We start from the raw sequence: 12,392 nt of genomic DNA, 5'->3' as shown, positions 1-12,392 counted from the left end.
TTGAATTAAAACCATCACAATAGACAAGACTTGTTTGCTTACATCACAAGCCCTGAGCAAAGGTCTCCCCTTTTACCTCTAACAATGCAGACTTACATTTCAAAGCTCTGTTCATTTACCCATCTTCCTAGCCAGTCCTTAAGGTTCACCCCTGGGTCAGGTCAGTCTGAGTTAATTAACTCTTTCTGGCCCTGTCACCTTCCAATAACATATTATATTACACTCATAATGTCACACCTGGCTTGGAAGCTGCTGGGGGCAAGCAAAGGGTTTGGCTGATGTGAGGACAGCCTGCCCAGCTCCAGCTCTCGATCAGCCCCCATTCCGGGTTCGGTGGGCTCTGCCCTGGGCCCCTCTCCAAGTGGTGGTGATGGGCTCAGCTCTGGGCCTGCCGTGGGCCACACTTTCAATTGCTGTTGGCTGAGACTGGTCATGTCGTGCCCAGTTCAGCACAGCCTGTCCCGGAGCAGAGGAGACGCACACACCACGCGCTCCCTCCTGGGTTCCTGCATTGCAGCGTCAGCCAGGGGCCAAGGGGACTGCCGGCTCGTTTGGGCAGAGAACTGCCCTTCGGCCAGGGTGACCAGATGAGAGGAAGAAAATATCGGGACACGGGGGGAAGCAAAAAAAAAAAAAATATCGGGACAAATTGCGTCCCAACCAGAGATCGGTCGGGACGCGGGACAAACAGCTACAAATCAGGACGGTTCCGATTTTATCGGGACGTCTGGTCACCCTACCTTCGGCTCCCACGCGCCCCCTTTCTCAGTGGCAGGGCCTCGGAGTAACACAGGGCCTAGCTGTAGCATCAGCCCCACCCCGGGGACAGAGTACGCAGCACAATGGGCAGGGCTCTCAGCCGATCAGCCGCTGCCAGGGCTCCAGGCTGTCTTGGGGGGCCGCCAGATTCAAAGGGGCCTCAGAGAGCCTCTGAGTGCAAGGCAGCGGGGCTGCGTCAGACGCGGTGGTGGGAAGAGTGCAGGGGTGAGATGTTTCCCACATTCCCAGCCAGGGCTGCCCGGCCTCTGGGGGGCCCACGCTGCACAGCACTCGCCCTGTGACCAGCAGCCTGGTGTATGGCTTCATGAGTCCCCGGTGCGATCCTGAACAGGGCTTGGGAGAGCCATCGCTGGGGGGTGGTTCCCACTAGAAGGACCCCCGTGAGCCACCTTCTAACCTCGTGTTACGGTTACGGAAACCAGGCCAGACACTTGAACTGTGCAGCGTTAAGTGAGGGGTTTGTTCTAACCAGCTCCCGCATTCTCCCCCTGGAACGGTAGAGAGGTTGTACGAGGCAAAGCCCCCACCGTCTGCCAGTCTTTTGGATGCTGTTAAAGACGGTGATAGATGCCCCTTGGGGGAAAAGGGACAGAGGGAGCTGAGGTGGGTTCTGGGAGCTTGTTCCCTACAAAACAAGACAAACGCACAGGAAAGGGGAGAGAAACGAACAGCTACGAGAGAAAATGCAGCTTCTGTCTCTGGTGTTGACTCTCACTTAACCTCAGCGCTGGAGAAACACAGGCCCAGCCCATGGTCTGACCAGCCACGCCGAGACCTGGCAAACTCGTATCCGCGTTGGGCTGCTTATAGTATTGCTTTTAGCTGCCTCTGGGCGCAGGTTCATGGCTCTGTTGCAAAAGATGCAGTTGTCTGGGCCGGCTCAGCCAGACTCTCATTAGCCTGAGACAGAGAGATAAACAACGTCCGGGAGCTGGTCACCACGCAGAGCGGTGATTCCCTCCCATCTCTAGAACCTCACAGCCCCTGGGATGTTCCCCACAGCCCCCCCCCCCCCCCCCCCCAGCCCCTTGGGCTCCAGCTTTGCAATTTTGTGTCACAGGCTGAGTTGGGCTTTTGTTCCGGCGCAGAGCGACCGCCCCCTCCCTCCCCCAGAGCCTGAGGGAATCGGGGGTCGGTGGGGCAGATGGAGCAGGAAAGCCCTCTTCAGAGAGCAGAGGACAGGACGGGGGCTGCTCCAGGAGTCTCTGTCAGGCCTCTGCAGGCCTTATGCCGGGGAGAGGCCACACAAATGAACCCTTGCAATGCTAACTTGTCCTGGTGGCACGCAGGCTTGGCTGGGCAGGCTCCCCACACACCCACTCTCTCGGCCCAGCTGGCGGGCCACAGCCCTGTGCCGCGGGGACTCTGCAGGGGTTCGAGGGGTGGGCAGTCCGCAGCTGCGGACGAGGGTGGCAGCCCATGCCAGCGGCTAGGGTGACCAGACATCCCGGTTTTATAGGGACAGTCCCGATATTCGAGGCTTTTTCTTATATAGAAGCCTATTACCCCCCACCCCCGGTCCCCATTTTTCACACTTCCTGTCTGGTCACCCTACCAGCGGCTCCCGTCTCCAACAATCTGGGTGTTTCCAGGGACACCACAAGCAAGAGCCTGGCACCGCGTGGCCGTGAGCCCGGGTCCCAGCAGGGCGCTTGGGGGAGAGCAGAGTGGGGAGTGAGGGCAGGATAACAGTGACCACAACCTTTGCAAAGCAGGCGCCGTGACAGATGTGGCTCTGGCTTGTAATCAACAAGCAGATTAAGTCTTGGGGGTCAGGAGTTGCCTGTCTCTCTCCATGGTGCAAAAAAGACTTGGGATTTAGCCTGTCTGCTGCCAAACAGCCATTGTCCGCTGTGCTCCCTGGGCGTGCTGAGTGCGGGGGCTGGAGCAAGTGGGCTGCGTGGCCTACATGAGATCCCCAGTCCCCTCCACTTTCTGCCAGGGCTCAGGACCCCACCCTGGCCTCCTCAGCACCCTTGGGCCCTGCTGCTTAGCACTGTCACTCTGGCTTTCCCTCGGGCCCTGGCTGCCCCCCCCCCCGCGGCTATTGATGGTGAGAGGGGCACAGTGCAAGGGGACCCCAGCTCTCAGGGACCCAGCGCCCAACTGATGAGGGGCTCAGGCCAGCTCCCCGGGTCAGTACTGTGAGAGAGGGCAGTGCAGGGTGGGGGAACAGCTCTGGACTCAGGCCAAGCTGAGTGCATTCACCTGGGGGATTCGAGGGCTGATTGTCAGTCACAAATACCCCTCATGCCCCCACTCCTTGTGCCCCCCCAGACCCTGCCATGAGCTCTGTCGCTGCCTCCCTGATATTCTCCCGTCTGCACCCTGGCGTTCAGAGCAGCCTCCAGTCGCGGTCCAGCGGAGCCCTGCTCTGCTCTGGGCTGAGGTCTCTGGTCTCTTTGCAGGAGGGCTCTCGCCATGCCGCCAGCCCCCCTCACGCTGGCCCTGGCCCTGGCCTCGACCCCAGCGGCTGCCGCTCAGGGATGTCTGTGAGGCCAGGGCTCCGGAGCCGCAGGACCAGCGTGGCCTCTGAGCGAGGGCTCCGAACCTGCAGAGCCCACTAGCCAGGGTCAGAGATGGCAGCCCCGATTGGCTGCCCTCCTGGGCAGAGGGCTGGGGGCTCCCCCACATCCATGGAGCTGGTGTCTCGCTGGATTTAGGGGGAGCTCCAGGGAGCCCAGCCCGGCTGAAGGGAGCTCATCCCTGCACCCCAGGGGCAGGCGGGGGCCAGGAGCCAGACAGGGCCGGTCCTGGGAGGATGTCTGGGCCCTGCTCGGCAGTGGGCGACGTGGCTGTTTCCTGTTGTCAGGGCCTGGTCGGAGGGCGAAAGAGAGAACAGAGAATCCCAGGTGCAGCGGGCACGCGGCAGGGACACCATTAGTTACTCAGAAGCGAAGCAGCTCTTGGCTTGTGGTCTGGGTTCTGCGGGGGCTGGAGCCACCTGGCCAGGCCCCTGCCTGAGCGGCAGGAGGGGGCCCCCAAACCACCCGCCCCAGCCTGGCACTGAGGCAGCTCTCGCCCCGACAGGGGCACAAGAGGGAAGCAACAAGGTGGCTGCGAAGCCCGTTCCCCTCTGACCCCATCTCTGCAGCTGGTATCCAGCCCGCGTCGTCCCCCAGCTCCCCCTGCTTCATCTCCCCCGTCCCATCTTGATCTAGTGGGCACAGCCCCCTCCCCCTCTGCCTGCAGCCCCACTCTGTCATGATGTCTATGGGGCGCGGGGGCGGTGTAGGGTTGCCAACCCTCCAGGATTGGCCTGGAGTCTCCAGGAATTAAAGATTAATCTTTAATTAAAGATTATGTTGTGATGAAATCTCCAGGAATCTATCCAACCAAAATTGGCATCCCTCTGGGCAGGAGTCCCCAGCCCAGCATGGGGCCTTGCGGGTGTGGCTGCCATGGGCAGTGGCGCTGGAACATCTTTAGTAGTGGGGGTGCTGAGCCAGACCTCTTCCCCCATCCCACCCCCTGCCCTAAGGCTGGGAGCAGGGCTGTGTCTCCTGGAGGGGGGACCCGGACAGGGGTAAGGGGGCCAAGGCCACAGCTGGGGGCGGGCGTGGGGCCAGGAGCGGAGCCACGGGCAGGGGCCAGCAGACGGGACCCCAGGAGCAGCGCCCCAGGCGTGGGGCCGGGAGTGGGGTGGGCTCCGAGAGCGGAGGCCGGGGAGCAGGGGTGGAGCCAGGGGCCAGGACCCGAGCCCCAGGTGAGATGAGGGGTTGGAGAGTGGAGTGCAGGCAGAGGGCCAGGAGTGGGATGGACCCTGAGAGCGGAGGCCGGGGAGCAGGGGTGGAGCCGGGGGCCAGGACCCGAGTCCCAGGTGAGATGAGGGGTTGGAGAGTGGAGTGCAGGCAGAGGGCCGGGAGCTGGGCATAGGCACAGGAAACACCCCCAGGTTTTATGCACGGAGCCAGCAGCTGGGGAACGGCCCTGCATAAAACCTGGAGGTGCTGCAGCACCCCCCGCACCCCTACTTCCCGTACCTATGGCCATGGGGGGCTGTGAATGACAGCCACTGTGTGCTGGTCCAAGCAGAAGCTGGGCTGACCCCACCACCCCACCCCACCCAACTCCTACTGGCTACTTTGCATTGCCCCCTAGTGAGGAGGGGTCGCTACCCCTGCCAGGCGCTGCCCCCTGCTCACAGCCCCTTGCTGCCAGCTTGCCAGGGTGTGGCAGCTGCCCCTTTCTTCGCACTAGTGCAGAGGGGGAGTCAAAGCCCAGAGCAGCAGCACATTGAAATGCTGCGTCTGTCCCAGGCCTGGGTGCTGCGCTGCTCCCTGGAGTAAGAGCCCCAGCCCAGGTAGAAAGCCAAGCAGGAGGTTTGGGCTGTTGTGTCTTTTGTCCCTTGCACAACAAAGTTCAGAGCAAGGAACCCCACAGGCATGGTGGGGCCCAGAGACCATGTGTACTGGCTAGATACAACATGCCAGTCCTGGCTACGTGCACACATGTCTGCTGTGATGGGGGTCGAGCGGCTTCTGAAACCCAGAACACGGTGAGCACCAGTAGAAGGCTCACCAACGTTAAAGGGGCACCACCCTGTTCCTGTGCAGCCCGGGCTGGCTGGTGGGCAAGTGTTGGCAGTTGGGGTGTGGGGGTCTGAAAGGCAAAGCAGGGATAAGCCATTGCAAAGATGACTCGAGCCTCGGAGAAAGGAGGGATTGTGGGATTATAACTGCAAAAGGCAGAAAGCCTATTAACAACTGGAATCGATTTGCTGCTGACATGGAGAGAAAAGCAGTTGCCCTCCCCCTCCCCCGCCGTGCCCTAATCTGCAGGGTAATAAAAAGCTTAAGAATTTTTGTGGGGGTCAAGTTATAAATCCCCCCCAGTGTATTGGAGCCGGGCCGTCTGGGGTGACACCCTGCTGGGCCAGAAGGGCTCGGCCTCCAGGGAGCCCCCAGGGGAGCCGCGGGGGTTATGATGACAGCGGCTGCCCCTTGTTCCAAGAACAGACTGTTTCCTGTGTGAAGCTGAGTCCTGAGAGAGAGACTGTCCTGGCTCCTTACGGAGGGGGAGTCCTTGTCACATGGCCAGAGCCCCACTGGTGTCAACCGGCATATCCCCACTGGTGTCAGTGGGGCCAGAGCCGCACTGGTGTCAATGGGGCCAGTGCCCCGCTGGTGGAAGTTGGCCTCGTTCCATTCATTAGCTACATTGATTCACAGCAGCCAAGGGTCTGGCACAATTTGTGTTATCTGTGATAAAGGGGCCCTGTCATGGCCCCGGACCTCACCGTGGCTGGGCACTGTACATTATTAGGTGCATTACGGTAGCACCCAGGAGCCCTGGGACCCATTGTGCTGGGTGCTGTAGGTTATTAGGTACATTACGGTAGCCTCCAGGAGCCCTGCCATTGTGTGGGCTCCTCGGGGGACTCCAGACACGTTAATCCCAATAAATGGGCCCCAATTCGTGAGTGGCTCGTTTCCGGGCCTGTCTCCCCACGCCCTGACCAGGGGCCAGCGGGACAGCTGGCACCACACGCCCAGGGCTCTGGGGCTGACCCAGGCTCACTCCCTGGGCCCCAGCCCACGCGGGCACCAGGGGGTTCCGTTCAATTTGCTGGCAGCTCTAGCGCTCTGTGACCTACATCCCCATGGCTGGGGCCCCCACTGTGCCACGGACCCCAGGGCACACGGGTGCACGAGGAACCGTGCTCTGTTCAATCGGGCGTCAGCGCTCAGGGTGTTGGCTGGATGCCTCCTGTCGCCGACACAGGGCCTGGCCCAGCCCTGAGGTCACCTCGGGCGTTCAGGTCCCGTGGGGGCAGGTCTTGAATTCTCAGAGACGCTCTCAATATCAGGTAGGACACGTGGTCAAACCACAGGCTGCGTCGCGCTCGGGTGGTGGCCACGGCAGAGTCTCGAAGAAGCAGGACGCTTGTTGCAGCTTCACAATGACAGAGATGCCTCCCCCAAACCAGGTGAGGGGCTGCGGGGGCTTTCCGGGGCAGGGGAGGGGACACCGCTTGCTTGTTTTCATGTAAAACCGTTTTTTCTGATTGGTTTTTCCGACCGTGGGTTTGAGTCGTGAGCACCAGGTCCCACGGGGGCCCACCTGGGATCCTCCGGCCCATGCAGGCTGGGATGGGTTCCACGCCCAGAGCCTGGGGGCTGGGAGCAGAAAGGGACGTCGGGGCCCCAATTCTGCTGACCCCTGCACCCACACAGAGCTCCAAAGCGGGGTCTGCAGGAAAGCTGCTGTCTGCCCAGCCCACCAGGAACTGACGCTGTGGGTCCCATGTCCCTGGCAAAGGCCGGGCAAAGCCCCACCCTGGGGTCTCAGGGCCCGGGCGCTTGGAAAAGGCCAGCCTGGAGCCGCTGAGAAATCACAGTCCCTGGGCAGTTCTTGGGCTCAGTCCGGCCCCAAGACACCATGAGCAGCCGCCCGCAGCGCAGGGCCCCAGGGCTGCTGTGAGGCAGAAGAAGGGAAGCCTGGCCGAGCCGCGGGGGGTGCAGCCCCGTAGGGCTCAGTGCACAGCCCAGTCAGAAGGAAACTGTGGGCCAGGGCCTAAATGCTGGTGTAGCCGCGGCAGTTTCCCGGCGTCAGCAGCACCCAGTTTGCCCATTGACCCCAGCTGGGCTCTGGCGCCGCGGACTGAGCCACAAGGGACCAGAGCGGGGTCTCCAGGCAGGGCTGGCCCCAGGCGTCCGGGGGCATCCCAGAGGACATCTGATCAGCCCGGGGGCCAGAGAAGCTCAGCGGGTTTTACACGTTTCTTCCCCCAAACATCTTTACTAGCAACTCAGGCAGCCACAAAGGGGGAAATCCCCCTGCGAAGGACAGCACGTTCCCCATGTCTGAGTGCCGGTGTGTGTCCGTCTGTGCGTCCAGGCCCATGGACACCTCCCCCGCCCCGCCCCAGGCAGGGGCCCACCTGCTGCTCAGCGCAGCATCACTGTGTGGGGGCCCAGTGCCCGTCTGTGGGGCCTGACATGACTCATGAGACAGACTCACCCCCACCTCACCCCATAGGCACCTGATCTACAGGGGCTCAGGCTCTGGCAGTGCCCCCAGCATGGGTCAGCGACCGCAACTCCAGGCCTGAATGCTGAGCTCTGGGCAGCTCCAGTTCTGGGTGCCGAGCTCTGGTTCTGGGTGCCGAGCTCCGGTTCTGGGTGCCGAGCTCTGGTTCTGGGTGCCAAGCATCAGGCAGTTCCAGTTCTGGATGCTGAGCTCTGGTTCTGGGTGCCAAGCATCAGGCAGTTCCAGTTCTGGATGCTGAGCTATGGTTCTGGGTGCTGAGCTCCAGGCAGCTCTGGTTCTAGGTGCTGAGCTCCAGATAGTTTCGGTTCTGGGTGCCGAGCTCCGGTTCTGAGTGCTGAGCTCTGGTTCTGGGTGCTGAGCTCCAGGCAGCTCTGGTTCTAGGTGCTGAGCTCCAAGCAGCTCCGGTTCTGGGTGCTGAGCTCCGGTTCTGGGTGCTGAACATAGGTTCTGGGTGACAAACTCCAGGTAGCTCCAGTTCAGGGTGCTGAACACCCGTCCCCTCCACGACGCTCCCGTCTCGCACTCTGGTCACTGACACTTTCGTTGTTCGTCAGTGAAATGCCTCGAGCTGTTCAGGGCCTCGAGTCGCAGCCCAGCGCTGGGGGTGCCCTCCAGGTGCCCATGCTGCCAGGCTTCCAGGAATCAAAGGAAACCACAGACAGGGCTGCCGCTCCCCCTGCCTACAGGGCATCATGCCAGCCTGGCCCTCTCCCCACCTGGCAGCCCTCGGCACGAGTCCCCAGCCCAGGGAGTGACACAGCAGTTCTCACAACTGGCAGCCCGGAAATCGCCCCCGCTGATCAGAGCTGGGTGTGAGACAGAAACTCAGTCACTGAATCCAGCGGCTCTTGGCGTGGCAGGGCTCGTCCCGAGGCACCGAGTCGTCTGGGCGTTCCGTCTCCCAGCCGGTCGGGACCCCTGGGCTCAGCCTACTCCTAGCAGAACAGGTGCCCACATCACACAAACCCACCAACCCAGCGGGCACCAGCCAGCCCCCCTCGCTGGCAGCCTCAGCAGAGGACCAGGGCTGAGTGGGCTGCAGAGACCGAGCTTCTGTCTGACCTCAGAGGGGTCTGTGCAAGGTGGGGCGATGGGGCAGCACCAGACTGGCACGGGACCCTTCCAGCTGCCCAGCCTGGCAGCAAACTGCTCCAGGGAGCGACCTCCCCTCCGCCACCCCTTGATGCACAGCATGTCCCTGGGGGCGACGGTCCTGGGCTAGGCACAGGGCTGGCTGAGTAACCCAGCATCGATCCCATTGCTATGCAGCGTTGTGAGTTGCTGTGCGGTGCTGCTACCTGTTGTATGGAGTTGTGCTGGACTGTGTGGTGCTATGCAGTGTTGTGTTGTGGTGCAGTGCAGTGTTGCAGTGTTGCAGTGTTGTGCTGGATTGTGTTGCTGGGTAGCTGTGCTGTGGGGTGCTGTGTTGTGTTGCTCTGTTGCTGTGCGGTGCTGTGCAGTGTTCATATACTGTGCTGTATTGCACTGCTGTGTTGTGTTAATATCTTGTTGCAATGCTGTGTTGTGTAGCTGCGGTGTTGTGTTGCTGTGTAGCTATATTGTGTTGCTGTGTGGTGTAACTGTGGTGCTGCGTTGTGTTGTGTGCTGTAGCTGTGCAGTGCCATGTTGTGTTGTTGTGTGGTATAACTGCATGCTGTGCTGTGTTGTTGTGCGGTGCTGTGTTGTGTTGCTGTGTGGTGTAACTGCACTGCTGTGCTGTGTTGTTGTGCTGTGGTTGTGTTGCTGTGTGGTGCTGTGTTGCTGTGTGCTGTAGCTGTGCGGTGCCGTGCTGTGTTGTTGTGTAGTGCTGTGTAGCTGTGCTGTGTTGTGTTGCTGTGTGCTGTAGCTGTGTGGTGCCGTGTTGTGTCGTTGTGCAGCGAAGCTCCTTGCTAATGATAACGATGATGTTCCGCCCTCACAGACTTTCAGCCCCTGGGCGGCCGAGCCCCCGGTCACCACCGACTACTACGACGAGGATGAGCAGTACCCGGAGTGGGTCAGCTCCCTGCCCGAGCTGTGTGAGAAGGGGTCTGTGCAGAGCTTTGCCCGCACCTACCAGACGGTTGTCTACCTGCTGCTGTCAGCGCTGGGCGTGGCGGGGAACGGACTGGTGCTGCTCATCCACGCCCGCTACCGCCAGGCCCACTCCGTGACCGACGTCTGCCTGCTGCACCTGGCCATGGCCGACCTGCTGCTGCTGCTGACGCTGCCCTTTGCCGTGGCGGGCGCGCTGCAGGGCTGGCTGCTGGGCACCGACGCCTGCCGGACCATGCAGGGCTTCTACGCCCTCAACTTCTACAGCGGCTTCCTCTTCCTGACCTGCATCAGCGTGGACCGCTACATGGCCATCGTCCGGGCGCCTGCTGCCTACCGCCTGCACCCCCGGGCCCGCTGCTACGGCTGGCTCGCCGCCGGGCTGGCCTGGCTGCTCTCCACCCTGCTGGCACTGCCCCAGTTCGTGTACAGCCGGGCCGAGGGTCACCAGGAACACCTGCTCTGCATGGTGCTCTTCCCTGCCGGCGTTTCCAAGGCAGCCAAGGGAGCCACCAACCTGGCCCAGGTCATCCTGGGCTTCGTGCTGCCCTTCCTGGTCATGGCCTCCTGCTACACGGCCATGGCCCGCACCCTGCTGGCTGCCCGCAGCTTCCAGCGGCACAAGGCCCTACGCCTCATCCTGGCCCTGGTGCTTTTCTTCATGGCCCTCGAGCTTCCCCACAGCCTGATGGTGCTGCTGGACACGGCCGACATCCTGGGCAGCCGGGAGATGAGCTGCGCCCAGAGCCGCCGCAAGGACCTGGCTCTGGTGGTGATCAGCGGCCTGGCCTTCGCCCGCTGCTGCCTCAACCCCGTGCTCTACGCCTTCATGGGCGTGCGCTTCCGGAAGGAGCTGCGGCTCCTGGCCAGCGATGTTGGCTGCGTGGGCCGGGCACAGGATGGGCAGCACCCCAGCCCCAGGTGCCGGTCACAACTCTCCACCTGCCTGGACATGGTGTAGGAGGCGGCGCTGACCGGGCTCAGCCCTCTCCCTGCCAGCCAGGAGGCCAGGGCTCCCCTCCCCGGCTGGCAGGGGGCTGCTGGGGCAGGCTCATGGGAGGAGGCAGTGTCATGTTAGGGCACCCTCCTCTGGCCACTCCAGGGGCAGTGTTCACTGGCCGGTCTGTATAATGCCCAGCACATGGGAGGAGGGAGCTGTCTAACGCCCACCACACTGGGGGTGGGTGGGTGGGGGGTGTCTGTGTAACATCCAGCACATTGGGGGGGTCCGTGTAATATCCGGCACTCGGGGGGGTATTTGTGTAATGCCCAGCACACTGGGGGGAGGGGGCTGTCTAACACCCAGCACACTGGGGGGGATGTCTGTTTAATGTCCAGCACACTGGGGGAGGGGTCTGTGTAACGCCCGGCACCCTGGTGGGTGTGGGTGTGTGATGCCCACCACACTGGGGGTGGGTGTTTGTCTAACGCCCAGCACACTGGAGGGTCTGTGTAACGCCCAGCACGGGGGGAGGGTAGTGTAACGCCTGGCACACTGGAGGGTCTGTGTAACGCCCGGCACGGGGGGAGGGGTTGTGTAACGACCAGCACACTGGAGGGTCTGTGTAACGCCCGGCATGGGGCGGGGGGGTGTCTGTGTAACACCCGGCACTATCTAAGGAAGTGGAAAAATAATCCGGCTTTCTCGTCTTCTTCCCCTGCAAATCAGTAAAACTTGCCCTGGGCACCTGTGTGCGATTGTTATTCGTTCGTTACCTCCCCTGCTCCAGCCACCCAGCTGCAGTGTTGGGGTGACTGGCCCTTTAAAGGGAGCCGGTTCTCAGTCTCCCTGGGACCCCCTGGCTCCCATGTGCCCTGCCCTGTCCTGGCCTCTCCTCTCCTCTGGGACAGAGAAGGGAAGGCCCTGGGCCTGAGAGATACTAGGGGCTTCAGCAGGGGCCTGGGGCGTGCAGAAGACGTGACTCCAGCTGGGGGTGGGCTGGGAGCAGCTGCTGGGGAAGGAGCAGGGAGTGACCCACTGGGGCCAGGCCGGGCAGAGGGAGAAAGGAAAAGGAGCCTGTGAAGCCCAGCTGGGCGGAAAGGTGTGGGGTGACGTGTGACTGGCAGAGCAGTTCCGCAGACTGGAGGTGCTGGGTGCAGCCTGCAGCTGGCCAGAAGACTCTGGCTTGTGTTTGTACCTGTACAACCCAGCAGACCAGACAGCCAGCATGGCTGGCTGGGGGGGCAGCTGGCTGGCTGGGGGGGCGTGGCTGGCCAGCTGGTGGGATGGGGCAGCTGGCTGGGCACGGGGGCTGCTTAGCGGCTCTCAGAGGGGTTTGGGGTGGTCTCATCGTTCCTTTCCAGGACCCGGCTAACCTACTGGGAGCCTCCCTTGTCTCTGCCCCAGGTCCTGGGGGCAGGGGGCAGAGTTGGGGCATCGGTTCTGTGTCACTTCGCCCCCTTTGATCGCACTGACCCCTCGTGGCCCCGGGTGGCGGCAGACACTCAACGAGCTTGTCAGGTGCTCCCCTGCCCCGGGGCCGGCGGGGCCAATGCTCGGTTGAAAGTGAGGGTGGCGCTGGCAGGAGAGCAGCAGGCTGGGGGTCAGGAGGAGCCTGGGGGGCATGGCCAGGCCCACGTGGGGC

At 62.4% G+C, this 12,392-nt stretch overlaps 1 protein-coding gene across 1 annotated transcript; it reads left to right on the top strand.

The window, feature by feature from the left end:
* Positions 1 to 4,536: 4,536 nt before the first annotated feature.
* Positions 4,537 to 10,880, top strand: CCR10 (C-C motif chemokine receptor 10). Its single transcript, XM_034756282.1, has 3 exons — positions 4,537 to 4,600; positions 9,234 to 9,380; positions 9,651 to 10,880. The coding sequence occupies exons 1-3, from the start codon at positions 4,537 to 4,539 to the stop codon at positions 10,766 to 10,768; spliced, it is 1,329 nt and encodes a 442-aa protein (XP_034612173.1). The 3' UTR covers positions 10,769 to 10,880.
* The last annotated feature ends 1,512 nt before the right edge of the window (positions 10,881 to 12,392 follow it).

Source organism: Trachemys scripta, chromosome 23, assembly GCF_013100865.1.
Source record: "Trachemys scripta elegans isolate TJP31775 chromosome 23, CAS_Tse_1.0, whole genome shotgun sequence".
NCBI classification, from domain to species: Eukaryota; Metazoa; Chordata; order Testudines; family Emydidae; genus Trachemys; species Trachemys scripta.
This window is presented reverse-complemented; position numbering and strand designations above follow the sequence as displayed.

Excerpts from the sequence above, each read along its gene's own strand:
- CCR10 (XM_034756282.1), top strand. The coding sequence starts at position 4,537 with ATGGACCCTGAGAGCGGAGGCCGGGGAGCAGGGGTGGAGCCGGGGGCC. Across the intron at positions 4,601-9,233 it reads GGCCAGGACCCGAGTCCCAG|TGTTCATATACTGTGCTGTA; the intron begins GTGAGATGAGGG and ends GGTGCTGTGCAG. Across the intron at positions 9,381-9,650 it reads GCTGCGTTGTGTTGTGTGCT|CGAAGCTCCTTGCTAATGAT; the intron begins GTAGCTGTGCAG and ends GTCGTTGTGCAG.